This window comes from Salarias fasciatus, chromosome 13 (genome assembly GCF_902148845.1).
Source record: "Salarias fasciatus chromosome 13, fSalaFa1.1, whole genome shotgun sequence".
Classification (NCBI taxonomy): Eukaryota; Metazoa; Chordata; class Actinopteri; order Blenniiformes; family Blenniidae; genus Salarias; species Salarias fasciatus.
The window spans coordinates 10,160,547-10,178,771 of record NC_043757.1 but is presented as its reverse complement, the minus strand read 5'-3'; the positions used below and the strand labels follow the sequence as shown (position 1 = coordinate 10,178,771).

The 18,225-nt window shown below is 44.5% G+C and overlaps 1 protein-coding gene across 2 annotated transcripts in view; it reads right to left on the bottom strand.

Annotated features, from left to right (window-relative positions):
* Positions 1 to 16,865, bottom strand: part of spred2b (sprouty related EVH1 domain containing 2b) — a 28,583-nt gene extending 11,718 nt beyond the window's left edge. The window contains exons 1-2 of one of the 2 annotated variants that reach the window (XM_030106978.1): positions 16,443 to 16,865; positions 16,196 to 16,402 (exon numbers count right to left, since the gene is read on the bottom strand). In XM_030106978.1, coding sequence (XP_029962838.1) covers positions 16,196 to 16,221 — 26 coding nt within the window. In that variant the 5' untranslated portion in view covers positions 16,222 to 16,402; positions 16,443 to 16,865. The other variant, XM_030106977.1, reaches the window with a different exon arrangement.
* Positions 16,866 to 18,225: the final 1,360 nt, after the last annotated feature.

Here is an 18,225-nt window from a genome sequence, read left to right as displayed (position 1 = left end):
TTTTATACAAGTACAAAGGTGAAGATTATGATGAAGATTCATCAAAGAAAACAGAGAGCCAGAGTTCAAATGTCACACCTGAACAGCACACAGTGCAAAGCATTATGGGATTGATCCACTGACTGAATCAGGTTGTATTATTATTGTTTTTGAGCCCATCAATCAACCTGATCACTTCATTCTGTGTTGATGTGAAGGAGATAATCCAATCTCTCAACTGGGAAAAATTCAATCTGACATGTCAACACAGCTGATGAAGATTTAGTGAGTGATCAGGGTGAAATCTGAAATAATTGCAACATAATTAAAAACATGAGTAATCATCAACCCGGACTGAATGGAAAACACAATCAATTCCTTTTGTTTAAGAAAAAGAAAAGGGAAGTCTTGGTATTCAACCACTGCTCCGAGTGCATAAATGTTAGTCAGCTCCTTTAATTCTTTCACCGTAGCTCCGAATCGTCCTCGGAGATTAAAACTTGTCTGAAGAATGTAAACAGGAGAACTGTGTGTTCAAATGTAAGGGGTAAAACAAAAACCAATCAAAAATCAAGTAAAAGAAAAAAGAAAAAAGCCTCTGTTGCCGCAAACTGAGGGCATTTCAGCCTTGAGGTCAGAGTTTTTAGGTTACCAGATTTTTCACCTTCATAATGAATCACAAGCGGAAGTAGTCAATTAATGTCCAGTCATATAAAAACATTAGTCTGATACTCTTACAAAAGCCTCAGTATTATTTTCCCATGTGACTTGGCATTTATCACCTATAAAAAAAACACAAAATAAAAAAATACTGCCGTGATACTTCGGATGAGCACCGATAAAAAGCACAGGACGTTTCAATCGTCGGCCCTCAGGGCAAAAAAATGGCCGAGAAGCAACCACTTCCTTCCACAGCAAAACCAAAGTGAAAAAACAATCATCTCCCCCTCTGGAGTATAGACTTATAGAATTACAGCCATTTTTGAAACTCAGTGTATGAAGTGTGTGGGATGATTTTGACTGGAAGAAGAAGAAGCATTCATTTCCTGGACTATATAAAACGTCTTTCAGGGACACGGAGCCTTCCTCCAGCAGCAAGCATTTTGTCCAGACTTCAGCGCGTGAAAAGTGACAAACCTGAAAGCTGAAAAAACTTGTCTTAATGCGAGTTAATGCCACACAAGTATATTCTAGAGCTGAATTCACACTCTGGCAGGCTGTTAGAGGGTGGCGCGAGTCACGACTTCGCCTGGTCCTCACTGTGCTCGTGTGGGAGGTGTTGCACCAGGACAAGTCAGCATTAAGACACACACACACACACACACACACACACACTCTCACACACACGCTAACTTTAATGCAGCTTGGCGGCGGTTTCTGGCTGGAAACTTCCTCCATGAGAAGAGACGGGAGATGATCGTTACCAAAGACCACCAGGAAATAAACCCACAACAAATTTATGTCTTCCAATAGAAGAGCCACGAAAACATTAAAAAAAAAATCTATGAATCAGTTATTTATAATACAGACGCATTGATGGTCTGGAGGTCAGGGGAATAAACTTGTTACGGGAAGTTTGCTGGTTTGATTCTCACTGCTGGGGGTTCTCTGAGCGAGAGCCTTAAGGAAGCAGCTGTAACAGTGTGACTCCATGACACAGCAACTTCAGTGTGCTTTAGTCTTTAATTTACCAACGAAACTCGTTTTCGCAAAAGACACACAGGTGAATTATTAAATGCGTAAGGAGCTATAAAAATGAGTCCACTGCTCCACATTCAAAGCAAAATGAACTTTGATAAAACAACATAAAGAATCTGAGTCACTGTTTGTCATATTCATTACGAGAGAACCAGGACATAAGAGCAGAAAAGCAGATTAAAATTCAAGCGCGAGCCAAAGTTTGGACATTTTCCCTTCACTTTAGGAACATGAGTGAAATATCGGGTTCTGAACTGTTTCCCCTCAGAAAGCATTCCTGATCGCAGTGCAGATAAACACTCCTGAAAGGATGTGAACGTTTGGGGCTGGGCTCTGCAGTGCTGAGCTTATGACAGGATGAATACTGCCACATTAAGGAAGTCATGCAGATGTGAACTGACTTTTTTTTTTTTATTTAACACTTATCTCCATTGTAGTTTGAATAAATGGACTGTTGGGATCTGACTTATGAGGAGGGCGCGTCGCCTTGCCAGAGTTGTCTCAATGAACCTGTTTACGATGCTGTAAAGCTCTTAAAGTCATCTGACTTTAGTTTTTTTTTATCGGCGTTTGTCCTCGTTTGTTTCCAGGAAGTTGTAATAGGATAGAAGGGAAATTGAATAGAATACAACAGAAATACTTTATTAATCCCAGAGGAAAATTCTTGGGAGTTCTTCGTACACACCAAAACACCCAAAATGGTGAGACACACACGAAGCTTGTCCCCATACAATGACAATTATGGAAAAATGCAAAAAAAAAAAAAAAGAAGAGGAATGAAATTAATAAATTGTGAAAAATGTGTTATGAAAGCTGAAAAAAGCACATGGAATCCACCATTGCTGTGTTGTTGGTTGTCATGGTTACCACATGCAGGTTACGGGGAGCGGTGGGACCGTTGACGTCAACATATGAAGATTTGTCCAATCTGGGGGATGTTTTAAGAAGTTGGACTCTTTGACACCTGATGTCCAACCGATGAAGACTGAATAAATCAAAAAGTGATAAAGTTCCTGTATCAAAACATATAAACACCGTAACAAATTCCTGGTTATATTTTTCCAAGTCAACCGTCGGTTATCGAGCCTCGAAATCCAGCGAATGAGTTTGACGTAAAGACGCTTCAACCCGCCGTCTCATTCTAACAAGGCGCCATTCAGCTGAGCGGAAAGCAGCCTGGAGCCTCCGTCGGACACAAATCCTGCACGGTGACAGATAGTGCGGCTACAGTTTAGTCTGCGCGGCCCGAGCAAAACAATGGGCGGCCAAAAGGCGCAGAGGAGACAATTCACAGCAGGACGACGGCGAGATCCGAGACATTCTGGAGCATTAGCATGAAAGGCACCACCCTCACAGGGACACAATGAGCACAGGCCCAATCCACATGAATGATCCGACAATAACAGGATGTACCTCTGCATGTGTGTGTGTGTGTGTGTGTGTGTGTGTGTTTGGGTGAATGGAGGAGAGAAAAACACTGAAAGAAGAGAGAAAGATCGAGGGAGGGGGAGAGAGTGAGAGTGTTTGAGAGGGGCGTTGTTATATAATTAGCTTACAGACAGTTCCATGGATTTTATGTACACACACACACACACACACGCAGGTGGTAAAACTGGTTCACCAGCTCCCGCCCACACACACATTCATAAAACTGACTGAATGACAGACTGACTGACTGACTGACTGGGCGACGGCAGACAAACAGGCGAAACGGCGACCGCAGATTCACCCACAAGGACTGTTCCTGCGTCTCAAACACACACACACACACATACACACCAGACCTCTCCGTTCACACACGGGGAGGATTGTTGTGTTAGCGCATTAAAAACACACAAGACGACGCCGGCCCAGTAAAGTGCTGTCAAACACGCGGGACTAAAACCGAGACGCCAGCAGGATCCTGTATCGTCACTGGCAGGCCGCGGCGGCGGCTGTGCCGTTTCTGTCGCGTCAAACCACAACGGGCGTCGGCAAAAAGTGATTCAGGTTCTGCTTCGCCACGTGGGAAACTTGAAAAGCAACAAAGTAAATAATAGGAATCGAAAATAGAGCTGTCCGTGCCTATTTTTATTTCCTCTTAAGTCATGTTCAAGGCTACCAAACCAGCTCTGAGCTATTTGTGAAGCTCAAATCATCTGAAATGAACCCGAGTTTAAGTTTATAATCAATTCAATATTCTGATCAAAACTTAAAGAGGATCACACTTATCTCATTTTATAACACAGAGAACATCCTCCTGCAGCCTTCAGAATTAATGTTTTTACAAACGTTCCCCTCACAGCATGGCTGTGATGTTAATGCCTCTCGGTCAATAAAGTAACTGACAGGAAGTGGGACTGAAAGTTTTGTGTTTCCTGTAATCAAACATGAACATCTGCCGGTATTCATTCACAGGCTTTCTACCTGTTGTGTGGATTTTTCAATAGTTTGCAGTTATTCACAAATCTAACAAAAAACATCCAATATGCATAGTTTTGTCAATTTTCTTTTTATTATTTTTGAGAAATGCTTCAAAAGGAAACAGTTTGAAACAATCACTTATCATCTGGATCCACTAAAGCATTTCCATTTGAACGTCCTCATGTCAGTCGGATTTGTTTGTTTTTGTTTTTTTTTTGGGAAGAATGTCTAGTTTGATTACTTCCTTCTGATCTGAATTGTTACGTCATGGCTGCTGTTTTTGAGCTTGGTAGAAGTTGGAAAGATTACAACACTGACATAACAAAGACTTCAGTAGCAGCAGCATAGCTTTGTTGTTGTTGTTGTTGTTGTTGTTTTTCCGCCTTTGGAACAACTAAAAATGGTTTGAGAATAAGATTTGACTGGGTTGTGACTTTTACAACCAACATGTGGCATATGGAACTCTCCTGGACGGGTCGGGACACCAAGAGAGTTCAAAAGCTGGCAGAAAGTCGATAAATTTGTTTTTTATTTTGAGCAGTCATTCAGTGGAACCCTGTAGATTTTCAGTATGGTCAACCAAACATAGACCAGATTCACCAGTGTGTCACATACTTCTCAGTGAAAAACAGTGATATCGACCAAATTAGAGGTTTAGGTTATCTTGAAAAAGTGCAGAAGTGCATATTTTGGGTTTCATATATAGATGTAGGTCATTTAGAGCTAATATTAGAAACGAGCCCCATAAAAACTCTGCTCATGTCAACAAATATAAAAGATAATGTACCGTACTCCTGATTTATATGCCGGCTGTGTTTTCAGTGGGATGTTGAGGTAATGCTGAGTCCCGCCTTCCCAGCGGCTCTGAAAACTATACGATGTTTAGTTTTTTTTTTTCCTTTGAAAATCCAAAACCCAACACTGCTTTCATACGAAGGCACCGCAGCGGTCGAACATGACTCAAACACATGTATGACACATTCGCATACGGAACCGCACGTCCAGGCCACCCACATACAGAAATAACACCCAATTCAGAGCTATATAAGCACACGTGCTCTACGACACACGATAGCGGCTATCGGCTCGCTGAGATGAACTTGTCACATTTGGGGCCGTCTTGTGACCCGCGTTTAGAGCCGCGTCTGCCGACTGGCCCTGTAATCTGTGGTCGGGATACACAGACGGCCACAACCAGCAGCAACGTGCTACTTTAATACACTTGGGAGTGACCACACATTCTGGCACAGACGCTCACACACACACACACATTTGGGAACTAATTCGGTCCTCACGAATGTTGCACGAGGTACCGAAAGCTTGAAAAGGGACTGTGACGCCCGGTTTGAGAAAATAAAAGGTGCCCGATGCGCTATTTATAATCACATCCTGCTCACAATCTTCCACTCTGCACACCGTGGAAGGTCTCTGCCGCGTGGGATAAGGATGTCGAAGTGTTGCGTCAAACGTCGAGCGATGACTCAGTTGAGAAGGAAGATAGAGGGTGAAGCTCAACACCCCCCGCCGATAAGGAACAGGCCGGCCATTCACGTATCACGTCCTCCTCTAATTTGATATGGGGTCAAAGGTGCAGGGAGTGTCTGCCTTCCGCCACTCGGGAGCGTCGTTATACTGCCGTCGAGGGCCAATCGTTTCTGTTTGAGTTGCAGTGCCGCAGGTATCGTGACACTTACTGCTCGGTGAGCAAACATACCAACGGTTTGACGGCGCGCTGCAGCCGCTGCCTTCTCCTCACACACACACACACACACACACACACACACACACACACACACACACACACACACACACAGCAGCTCGGAGTTGCTCTACAATTGAAGAAGTTGTATAGTTTTTCTCGTTTGTGTTGAATCATGAACATGTTTTGTCCACTTGAATGCACCACAATCAAATTGTGAATAACGCACTAATGTGCGTTACACAGGCCGGACCTTGGCTGGCGTGTCCAGCCATTGATTACATCTTGTCTTAAACACACAAAAAAAAAAAAACTACAGAAATACACCTGTGCTCGTAAAAACCAAAATGATAAATACTGAGATAAGCAATCAATATTATAATACTGAGGAAAATCAAACACAAATGAGTCAAAGAAGATCAATGGACCAAAACAAAAACTGCCAAATTGTCAACCTTTGTTGGCAAAAGTGCTCGCTGAAGACCAGGAAATCCCTCCCTGACCCTCCTGGTGTTGATGACGGTTCAGTAAGAGGCGACTGTGATCCGGCTCATTATGCAGGTTATTTTTTGGCTCCCTGGATGCTCACAGGCAGGCGGATAAATGTCCTGTTCATCACTGACCATGTATACATCATGAAGAATATCTTTAATATTATATTTTCGGCGTTCAACCTCTGAGAAGTAACTGTGGTCGACCGCTGGATTCTTATTGGTACTGAACCTATAATCTACTGATCCACCACATTTGACAAACTATACTTGCTCACACACTCTTATCTGTATACCTGCTCTCACTGTGTGCGTGTGTTTTTGCGGTTTCAATAAGGCCACCAAATCTTCAGATGTACATTATATTTTCAGAGTAGTATTCTCACATGTCTAGTGACCGTTTGGAGACTTTAATTTGGAGCTATCTGTTGATTGTCTTTAACTCTCTTATAGCTTGACTGGATTTATTCTAGTTATATGGTTGTACTTGAAAAACGTTCAATGAGTGGGTGCTTATGCAACGTACAAACCAAAGGGTTGAGATCAGTTATGTATTTTTATGTTTTTATGCAGTGTGTGTTCATATCCTGAGTATCAGATGGAGCTGTGCTGCCCTAGATTTTGTTAAGGATGGTTTCATTTCCTTATTTCAACATTACATGATAAGACAGGAGCAAATTAAAAAGCAAAACAATTAAGAAAAATCATAAGAAGCCAAAGCAACAACTGCTATACTTCTCAAAACCATGCTTGAAAACTAGATCCAGGAAAGAAAAGAGCTCCGGTATTCATCAAATTTCAACTCACAATGACGACACATGGCAAGGTTAATTTAATCATCATCTACAGAGCGGAATTAAGTCATATTCTGTTGATTTCGTCTTGCTGTCTAAATGTTAAACAGACTTAAGAATATTTAGCGTTTTCCACGTCTCAAAGCGCGTTACACTCATCGCCACGCTCACACTCAATACATTGATGGTTGTCAAGCAAAGGAGCTGGATCCACTGGGACCAACGCCACGTTGACACTTTGAGATGGAGAATTGAACCATCGACCTTTTGAACTGAAGGTGACGCGCTCTGCCAAACGAGAAACAGTCCCTCCTAAAGTGATTACCGCTATTTCAATAACTTAACTGGTACATTTCAGGTTTTCTCATAATGAATTTTACATTTCGGCAATATTTACTGTCAACTCTCTGAATGAAAAGCTTTTTAATAACACACATTAGGAGCATAATATTACGGTGCGTTGGACCCTGAAGGTCCCTGATGTGGTCTGCGCATCAAACAATATTGCAATTTAATAATAAGGAGGAGGGTCAGACTGGCTATCAGGTCTGGAATCCAGCTCATGTGTGACAGATAAAAGAGGCAGTGAGCAGTGAGGGCAGCCCAGCCATGTGCGATAAGGGCGGCTATACTTCCTCCGATAAGGAATGACTGGCCGCGCCTCTGCCTGATCAACAGAGCCAAACACACACACACACACACACACACACACACACACATCTACCCACTCACTCACCCACCCACCACCTCCACCTCCACGCAACACACACACAGCATACGCGCTGTCAGCAGCCAGCAGGAAGTGACTGAGAGGCGCTTCACAATCAAAACCACTTCATTACTGGTTTGTGTTTTTGATGCACGGACAGTTTGTTGGCGCAGTATAACGCTAAAACTGTAGATTTGACGAGTAAATCTTTCATTTGATTGCTGCAATCTGGGTAACTCTGGCTTCTGTTACAATACTGTAAAAAAGTATCTTTACAAAAGTAAAAAGCTTTGATATTTCTCTCCTTTCTTTGCCCAAAACACAAAAAAATGCCTTGTGTAAAATTAAAAATAACAATAAAATAACCTCAACACAAATCCATTAAATCAAATATGTCATTTTAAGGCTGCCGAGACCTATTCACCTGTTCAACCTATATTTACCATTAGTTCCATCTTTCTGGGGAAAGCCTGCCCTTTTCTTCCCAAGTCTAACAAATGATACGTCATGAAAAAGCCGATTTAAACTACAGCTGGAATAAATCCAGAAGCTCAGGAATGAAGATAGCTGCCGGTGCACGACATTGCAGTGGCAGCGGATGCGAGTCAGTGGGCCGGATGTGCTTCTGTTCTGGATCGTCATGCTGCCGAGGAGGAACCGGTCAAGTGTGTGAGCTCCAGTGTATGATGTGTCAAAGGTCTGGTGAGATATTGAAACTTCACATGCTGGCCTCCCAACATATTACTAAACCAACAGGAACACTGGGAAGGGTGTCCCATTTGGTGCAGCGTTCAACTGGTTGATAGAATTTCTAAAACAAACCGGGAAACACCAAAAAGATAAACCACACCAGTAGAGATGACTTCAAATGACTTTGACTGGAAGCTCTGAGTGGTTCAGACCCCGTGTAAATTTCAGATTTTCTGTTATGAACCGTCCAGACCTCTCTGGTCATCTGGATCAAACACGCTTTCTGTTTTAAAGGGAGAACCAAACATGCAGAAGCTGAGTTTAGGTTTTATGCACCAAATATTTGCAACAGAGTCCCAGAAACCTGCAGGATGGCTCCAACTCGGAGTCCTTTCAAAACAAGATGAAGACCTTTCTGTTTGCTGCTGCCTTTCAAAGAGCAATCACTCATTTTAAGCTCCGCTGCGTTTTTCACTCTGGGGATGCATTCATGTCCATCCAACGCTGTCCAAGTACAGATACACACACAAACTCGCATTCACACATACAAGCAATTCTACATTCACGAGTTAACTTCAAATGCATGTTTTCTAGACTGTGAGAGGACGATTTTATGAACTTCTGTTGTTATTACATTTTTAGAGGGACCCCTAATGACTGCAGGAGCCCATCTCTGCAGGCCACACTGTCAAAAACAAGCACATATAACTTATGGAGAAACGGGAGCGAGCTCACAGCGCTGTGTCTATTCTCTTTATTGTTCTCTGGGTTTTGTCGCCAGAGAGACGGAGGGAGGCAGAAAGAGGGAGAGATAGAAAGGGGGGAGGTGGGTTGAAGAGAGTTCATTCACAGCTATTGACGGCCGGGGCTCCTGAGGGGAGGTTTGATCGGCTTCCTGTCAATCAGCTGCAGTGCTATGGAGTGCTCACATGTCCGGGCAGCGCGCGGCTGCTGGTGTGAATGAGTGCGAGTGTGTCGGTTGACGTGAAGGGAGGTCACTAGCGTGTGGAGAATAACATCCCATATCCGGCTGACCAATCACAACGCCGGTCAGGAACTATTCACGGTAATCGATTGCTTTGCTCGAAGCCGGTGTGCTGAGTCTTTAATAATCAAATAAAAATAAAACATGGACTCAAACAGAGACTATTATATATGTTTTGGCAAATGAAGGCTTCAGGTTTAGTGACTCTGCCATCATTAGGTTCTGTTTGCATGATGCTAAATTGCAAACTTTAGTTGCATTTTGGTTATTTGCCATTTTCAGGAACTCTCAAAGCCGCTGCCGTCGGAGACGCTTTTTTGAAAATGGCTTGCAGAGTGCAATATTTTCGAAAAGCACCCGTCTCTGTCTCAGTGTAGAAAAGGTAAAATAAAACTTCTGAAGCACGCAGCAGTGTGCGCGACACTAAATGCACTGTGCCCTGTCAGTAGTTTTTCCTGCACATGTGCAAGTGGATGGACAACGGAGGATTCCACAGTGGCTGTGCCGCTCACTCGTTTCAATCACTTCTGAAGATACTTTGTTTTTTAAGGCATTTTAGGGGAACATTATTCTCCCGCTGTGTATGAACAAGAGAAATTCCTGCAGATGGCAGCTCAAACATAGCCTGGCGTTACCGACTCGACAAGTCCACCATCTAATCACAGACTCCACTGAAAATAAGCTGATTGTCTTTAAACCTCTTAGAAGTAACTGAGAAAGCAACCAAGCCCCTCCCATAATGCCTCGTAGCCACCAATGCATTGTTAGAGTCGCCGCTTGGGGTCAACCGTAAGTGATGAACGGCGGCTTTCTAATGCGGCCGATATCCGCCACGCCGCCAGCCGAGGTGTGTTTGATTGGGTGGACCTCATTTGCATAAACTGTCAGATGGTTTATCTTGTAACTGGGCATCCTGTTGCAGAGCTCCAGGGCTCCAAAGCAACTGAAAATAATGAGGACTTTTGTTCCGTCAGGGATTCCCCTTTTTAAGTATGTTGATATGCAGCATTTACTGCTGCACATGACGGCCTGCAATGTTCCAAACTGCGATTTTATGTGAGATCTAGTCTAACTTTAATAAATGTTTGCAGGATTTGCTTTTGGCTAAAAATGAAAAAAGGATCCATGAGAGCACGAAGAAAAACGACCGGTGAATCTCTGCCTTTTACACTTTAGTGTGAAAGCGGAGCAACATTTTTTTAATGCTTCTGAACCTGTTTGGGATCCGAGGCGTCGCGGGAGTGACGACACGTCATGCAGCAGCACGGGAACGACCTGAGGCCGACTCCGATGATACACAAATAACCTCTTAAGCCTGCAAAACAATGCTGTTTAAAATGGTGTTTCCCTGGATGAGTCATCAGACTTCACAAAATGATCCTCCTTCATCTGGCAAACCGGCCACAGAAGAAGAACAGCTCCTTTCTACATAATTTCACATCTTCTTGGACAGTTCACAAAGGCAAACAGACATGCAGCACATCAGTACATTGCATGCAATGCAAAATCTGCTTCTTTTTTACCAAAGCTGAAAACTGAATCGGTTACCAAACGACTGGAAGTTCACCGAGTTCATTCACAGAGGAGCTGAGAAGAGGAGTTCTCCTCCAAGACGCCTGCTGGATTGTTGTAAGCATGGTGTGACAAGAGGGAAGCACACAGTGGAGTGAATGAAAACCCAAGCTATTATAATCTTGGTCATCCAGTCAGCTGATGAGCAGAGATTAGTAAAAAAACAGGCAAACAATCCGGCTCCATTGTTTGGTCTCTCGATATAAACAGCTCAGGCCATTATATAAAGGCTCCGGATAGCAAGCAGTGATGAGCTTCTCTGTAAAACACAGGAAACACTGTGAAAAAGGATCTGTTCCACATGATGCGTGTGTCTGTGTGTGTGTGTGTGTGTGTGTGTGTGTGTGTGTGTGTGTGTGTGTGTGTGTGTGTGTGTGTGTGTGTGTGTGTGTGTGTGTGTGTGTGTGTGTGTGAGTACAGAGTGAGAGAAAAATGCCAAGGGTCTGCAAAGGGAGTTCATTTGTGGACATGCAGCATGTGTCAATATTCTCCGTTCCAAACTTTTATTTTTTGTATCTGATCGCAGTTTGTCTCAATGTTTCCTGAAAAATCATAACTTTTGGTTGGACAGTGCAGGAGGAGACAATACTTCCATTGCAAAGGAAATGTTTAACGTCGCTGCCTCATATTGAGTAATGTCATCACTGGTATACAATGTCTTTTAATGTTATGTTTGTGATCAGATGAGAAGATTCGTCCACACTGAGTTCAATCTTGCATAATGTGACAACTTTTCAAATAACTTCATGTGTACGGTGACTTCTGGTCCATCGGAATCACGTTTAACATCTCAAGATCGTGTGAATTTCACTAAAAGTTTTATTTAATCTGACTGCAACACTACTGATTCTGCATCAGATGCACAATACTAGAATCAGAGCTGTTCATGCAAATCCAACACATCAACTTTGTGCATCTCTTTCCTGCTGTCTGTGCGCTCTCTCTCTCTCTCTCTCTCTCTCTCTCTCTCTCTCTCTCTCTCTCTCTCTCTCTCTCTCTCTCTCTGTACATTCCTGCAGATCTCTCCATCTCTAGATCTGGAAGTTTATCTGAGATTCCTGATATCTCATTTGCATGCACTGAAACGACTTCCTGTAAAAACACAAGGTTTTTTTTTTCAATGCAATGTGTCCTAAATGTTGGATTGTAAAAGCTGTGGTTACAATTTAACTGATAACTGTTTTTCATCTAAATCATCTCTTTCGGCTGCTCTGAATTTCTCTCCCACACGGTTTGGAGATCCTGAATGCGACCGACGTGCACGTGCAAAAACCAGATAAATTAATATTCATTATTGGCCTTTCGACTGAATGATCGAAAAGCGACACAAACCAACCGATGGAACGGCCTCTATTACCCAGACTGCAACGCAAGGGATCAATTGAGGGCTCAAACGACCCACATGTGATTCGAGTACAGCTAAAAGAGAAATGCACTGGCTGTTAAAAATGTAGTGATACACAACATAAGAAGGAAAGCGAGGTAAACAAAAGTAGGATTAGCAATCAAAACACTTCCACCTTTGCTTTTATAACAATATATAAAGTTATCACACGGTTTTAGATTGAGAGTATTCACACCGTCGGTTATTTCAGTGCACTGTTTTGGTGAAGGAGTCTTTCCACTGCCCTGAAATTTCACACCAGTCAGGTTTATTATAGTCTCACTATCAAACGCTGCTAATGTAGAAAAAAAAAAAAAGAGTACGCGTGAGGAACAGAACAGTCTCGCTGAGGGAACACACAGCCCTGCTCACGCCTCGCTGCTGGGTCTGCCAATTGATGAGTGCTTTTTGTCCGGGGATGGATTATGTTTCGACTCTACGTTGACCTTAGCTGAATGTCACCGGGCATCTCCTGTCCGATACTGACTGTGCACATGCTGACCCTGCAGCAGCTCGCGGCCGATCGATACGTCCCCTGCTCGTGTTGGGAGCCGGCGCGAGGGAGAGCTTCTCCTGCTGGAAAAGGGTAATAAACGTCCACGGAGAGACGGGCCCAACGAGACGCATCCTCCTGAATGAGGATGTGATAGCTGTGGTTATGGTTTAGCTCACGTCACATGGCCAAAAACAGGGCTCTAACACAGTTTTCATGCTTTTGGTACCTTTAAATGTGCCGATCGTCGATAATAAACCGACACTTCCAGACTGATTGTTCAGGTGAGACATGAACAGCCGGACTCAGAGAGCCTCAACACACACCGAGGATGCAAAGGCTTAAAAAAACCTAACATCTGAAATCATAAATGAGGTTGTGAGAACTGCGAGAAAACTGCTGATGTGCCTTCTAACACACCACAAAACATTTTAAGGTGTGTCTTTATTCGCCGACTCTGCCTTAATCTCACAGCAGCCTTCATTTCCGACAGCAAAACCACAACACTCACACCGACACATAACCGGGCACAGATGGGATCTTTCCCCTGTCATACGATGATTAAAAACTTTTCTATAAGTAAGTCACGTAAATAAAGGCTTTCAGTTTGCGTAGACTCGCATCTGAGGAATAAATCGCAAATTGAATGCAGAATAGAAAATAGAGCACCACAGCTAGCAATAAAAACAGGAGTGAAATACTGGAGTCAGAGATGGATGAAATGTTCAGAAATCACCGAATAAAGCGAGCGAAGCTGAGGAGGAAACACTTGTTACAGCTTCTATATTTTACACATCACACCAGTAATCTTCAGCTTAGACTGGGTTTCTCTGGTGAACGTGGATTATCTGTAAATACACGCCACAGCTGCATTTCCAGATGTGCCTGGTGTAATTATTAAAGCCACAAACTGCATGTTTTTAGCCAATAACTGGTACGATGGCACAGTAAAAAAAAAAAAAAAAAAAACAGGTGTACACATGCTTCCCTTATAATTTATTGGTTTTGGCAGTGTGTGTGGTAATTCCTCTCTTGATTCCTGTTACATCTGGTGTTGTTGACTTTTTGTAGGAAGACAAAAAAAGTCTCTTCAAATGCTTTTGTGGCACCAATAAAGATCACCAGTCATGTCTGAATCATGCAGATTACGTTTAACTTTAGAAATAAGAAATCAAAACACAGATATGATAGAGAAATCAAACTGAAATATTATTTATTACAGGGCACAAAATGAATTGATGTAAAGTTAATTTTGAAGCTGTGAGTAAGATTTGCAAAACATTGTCGCATCTATTATTAATATTAATGGACCAAATGTTTACTGGTTGAGCAAATACTCTGTTTTCCAGATATACCCAGAACATATGAGTGTATTATTGATGAATTACTTCATAGAGAACACATACTAACAAAGGCCTGGAAGTGATTTGTTTAAACTATTTCGTGATCTATAAATGTGGATTTGATGCCTTTTTGTGCTATTTTGATGTCTGAAAGTGCATCTTATTGGCACGGGATGAACAACAGAGTCTGGAGAACAAAATTTACAGAAGGTGAAAAACGTTCTGCAGTGGGTTTCCTTTAATAAAAGGGAGGCTTTCTTATCTGCTGTTGCTGCTGCCTGTTATCTATTGAACCTGTAAAGGTGCCTTGACAGGACCATGTTGTTACTGGTGCATTACCCTCAAGGAAGATGATAATAAGCAGAGATTGGCCTTCTGGCTGCGGCTCCTTTCTGTCACCTAATCTTCAGATTATCCTCATATATTTTCTTTGTGTTCAAAGAATATTCACAGCAAGCGGCCGGAAGCGGGGGAGTGGGTGAATGTGACTCGCGGTCAGACTCGGTGGGAGCAGGACAGGTTGTCCCAAACCGGATCCAGGCCCCGGTCTGGCCCGGTCTGCCCCGGTCGCGCCGGCTCGGTGGTTCAGCCTGCGGCCAGCAGGCATGAATGGGGACGCGCTGAAGGTTAGAGGGCTTTTATGAATGAGCCGGCGTCACGCCGCCGCCGCCGCCGCCGCGGCGCACACATCCCCTCCGGTGCCCTTCGCCCTTCCACCCCCGCCGACCGCACCGCACCGCACCGCACCGCGAGGCGGGCGATCCCGCCGAGAGACACGGCCCGGGCCGTCCGGCTCCCGCAGCGAAGCCTCCGGGGCTCAGACTTCACACAGATGTGGCGTGCGCGATCATACGTGTGCGCGTGTGGCACACGACCGCGTGCACGGCCACTGTCACAGAATGAATCTCTTCTATTTTGCTTTTATTTACGGATCAGACCCGTGAATATTCAACAGCGGCGCCGCACGCGCGTGTCTTTCGCAACAATCCACAGTTCCTTCAAGGTAAAGCTGGAGTTCCGCCGCGCGCAGGCCCGCTCGGTGCCATATAAACACGTCTGCGGGCCTACCTCCACACTCCGGCTCCGGATCCGCCGTAAAAAAAGCCCCGATCGGCGGCTCCGTGAGCCGGATCGTAACGCGCAGACATGCCAGGAAAGAGGCTCGAGCCGAAGAGAAACAGACGCGCGTTTCTTTCTCGGGGCAAGTCGTCGTTTGCAATCGCTATATTTTCCTTCTTTTCTTTTTTTTTTTATGAATGGAGTGCGGTAGGCTATGCAAATGAGGGCGATTGAGAAAGAGATGGCGGATGAGGCATATCGGATATCTCATATCCTGTGAGACTTCCCCCTTCGGTTGGAAGCAAACACACACACACTTACACACACACACGTACACACACACACTCACACGCGCAGATGTGACCAAATAACGAGGCGAAATAAGCGCCGTGGGGTCTGTTGTCTTTCTCCCCCGACAAGACGCAAACAAAAGGTGCGCGAGCTCTCCTGCTGCTCGCGGATTTGGAAAAAGGTGTAACTTCTGGGCGTGTTTGAGTTTCCAAGTTACGCTGCAACAGGGCCTGCTCGCTTCAGATCCTTTCAGAAAATGTTTCCGATCCACCCACGCTTACTCTCCCCTCCTCCTCCTCCTCCTCCCCCTCGTCTTTCTCTTTTTGCCTTCTCGAGCCTCGTCCACACCGAGGTGGGGGCCCGAAAAAAAAAAGCCCTCTTTCTCCAGCACTGTCAATTGCATTGCTCCACAAGCGGCAGGCACAAACAGGATCAAGCAGATAGATGATCAGTAAAAATACAAAAGGTTCACAAATCACACGCGGAACGCAGAAAAGCGAAGCTGCACATTCCGCCAAGTTGCCTCAATCATCTCCAACTTGTAGGCGCAGGGAGAAGCGTAAAGAAAGGACAAACAGGGAGAGGGATCTTCTGACAGTACTTACTCGTTCGGGTGTGTTTCTTCTATCATTTTCTCGTTTCACCTCAGGTAATGTACCACGGCGGTTGCATACTTTTCGCTCGTCATTCTCTCAGCGCGGCTCCGCCGATTCCGTCTCCAATTCCGCATAAATCCCCCCTGCGCCTTTGTGCGAGTGTCGGCTCTTTGGCTTGCCCTCGACTGGCTGCGCCTCCGTCTTCTTCTTCTTCTTCTTCTTCTACTTCTTCTCCTCCTCTCCCCCCCCCACCCACCCCGAATGTTCGCTCTCCTGCCCCCGCAGCCGCTCCGTGTCCTCCGGATCGCGAACAACAAGCCCCGGTTTCCCTACAACTTCCAGCCCCCCATCAGATAAAGTCGCGCACACAGACTATTGAGAAGCCGTATCCAGCTCTTGTCTTCTCACCCCCCCCCCCCCCTCTCGCTCTCTCTCTCTCTCTCGCTCTACCCAAACACACGCACGCACACATACACACACGGACCCACAAGGCACACGTTCCGTTTTTTCTTCTGCTTCTTCTCTTAAGTCCTTTGGCGCATGTTTTCACCGACGACTCCGCTTCCAGCTGTGCGTAAAAAAGCGCGTCGTCGCTGCTGATACCGAGGGGTGGCCCCGCTAGAGCCCCATCTCTCTCTACTCCATGTTGGATCGCAGGCGGCCGAGCAGCTCCAACGACGCCGGGGGAGGGAGGAGGGGAGGAGGAGGAGGAGAGGAGGGGGGGGCGCAGGGCGGAAGCGGTGACGTAGGTCCACATTTAGGTTGAGGGCCCACGGTCGGTGGCTGCCGCGCGCCGTGGGGCCTCCTTGATAAATGCACACCCCCCCCCCCCCCCCCCCCCCCCCCCCTTCTCCTCCACCACCACCATTCCCCTCCCCGGATCCGGGCTTTCAAAGCCAGGCATGTCACCTTTGTTCCCCTATAAAACGTTTCAGTGTGGTTATTAAATGCACTCCTCGGGAAATTAAACATATCAGTGCGAGTTGGCGGCTCTTATTGGAGACATTATTTATAGTTGTGACCAAAGGCATGCATGCAGCTGTATCATTTTTACCACATATGTTTCACCAGTTCATTCACGTTTATTTTGAGTCACAAATAAAAAAAAGACAATTTTACATCTCACCAAAAGGAGTGTATTTCCTGTTTGTGATCAGTGGATTACTTTAGTGTTTTCCATCACACCTCCATGGAGGATCTCGCTGCCTTTGTGAAGTCAACGGATCCGGAGATTGAGCTCTTTATCACCTATTGATCCGCTAAAGTGCGGAGGAAGTTAGACGATTAGCCACTTTTGTTTGCGCTGAGTGCTGCCAGATTTGTGTTCCTGCCCCAAACAGTCGCCTGCATTGTTTTCAGGTCCATGCCCGTTTAGACCAACACACTGCCGGTTCAACACGTGGTCGTGCGGCGCCCCCACGTGGCGGTGACTGCGTCTTACAGGTTTAGGACGGACTATCCATCCACCCTTCTCTTATATCAAGAATGGTTTTTACTTCAATTCCCACAGGTTGAGAAGGTCAGTTTTGATTGATTGATTTTTATTTATTTCATTATTTTAAAAGAAATGAAAAGGATCAGAAAGAAGTGAGACTTATAATATCTGCCCCCATCAACATAAAATAAATGACAGTTTGTCCAGATTTGCTAAGCAATATCACAAAACATTCACAAAATCAAATACAACCGTTTCGCGAATCAAAATACAAAAACGATCACAAAATATTTCCCAAAAAAAAAATCTTTCTAATTTTTCACCATACTTTACAGCAGAATCGTATCCTCCCAATAACTGTGCTTTTAAGCATTTCCTGGAGATGTAAATGGACTCAGACCTCTTAATTTCACTGTCAAGTTTATTCTGAACCCAGTATTAATTACTATTACTATTTATGTATTTTCCTCAAATATTGTCAAAATAGACATCCTTTTAAGGTAGAAGTGATCATATGTATGTGTTTTGATTCACTGAGCTTAATTTACACGTTTACTGTCAGCCCTTTATGTTAAATCAGTAGGTTAAATAGCTGGTTGTAATG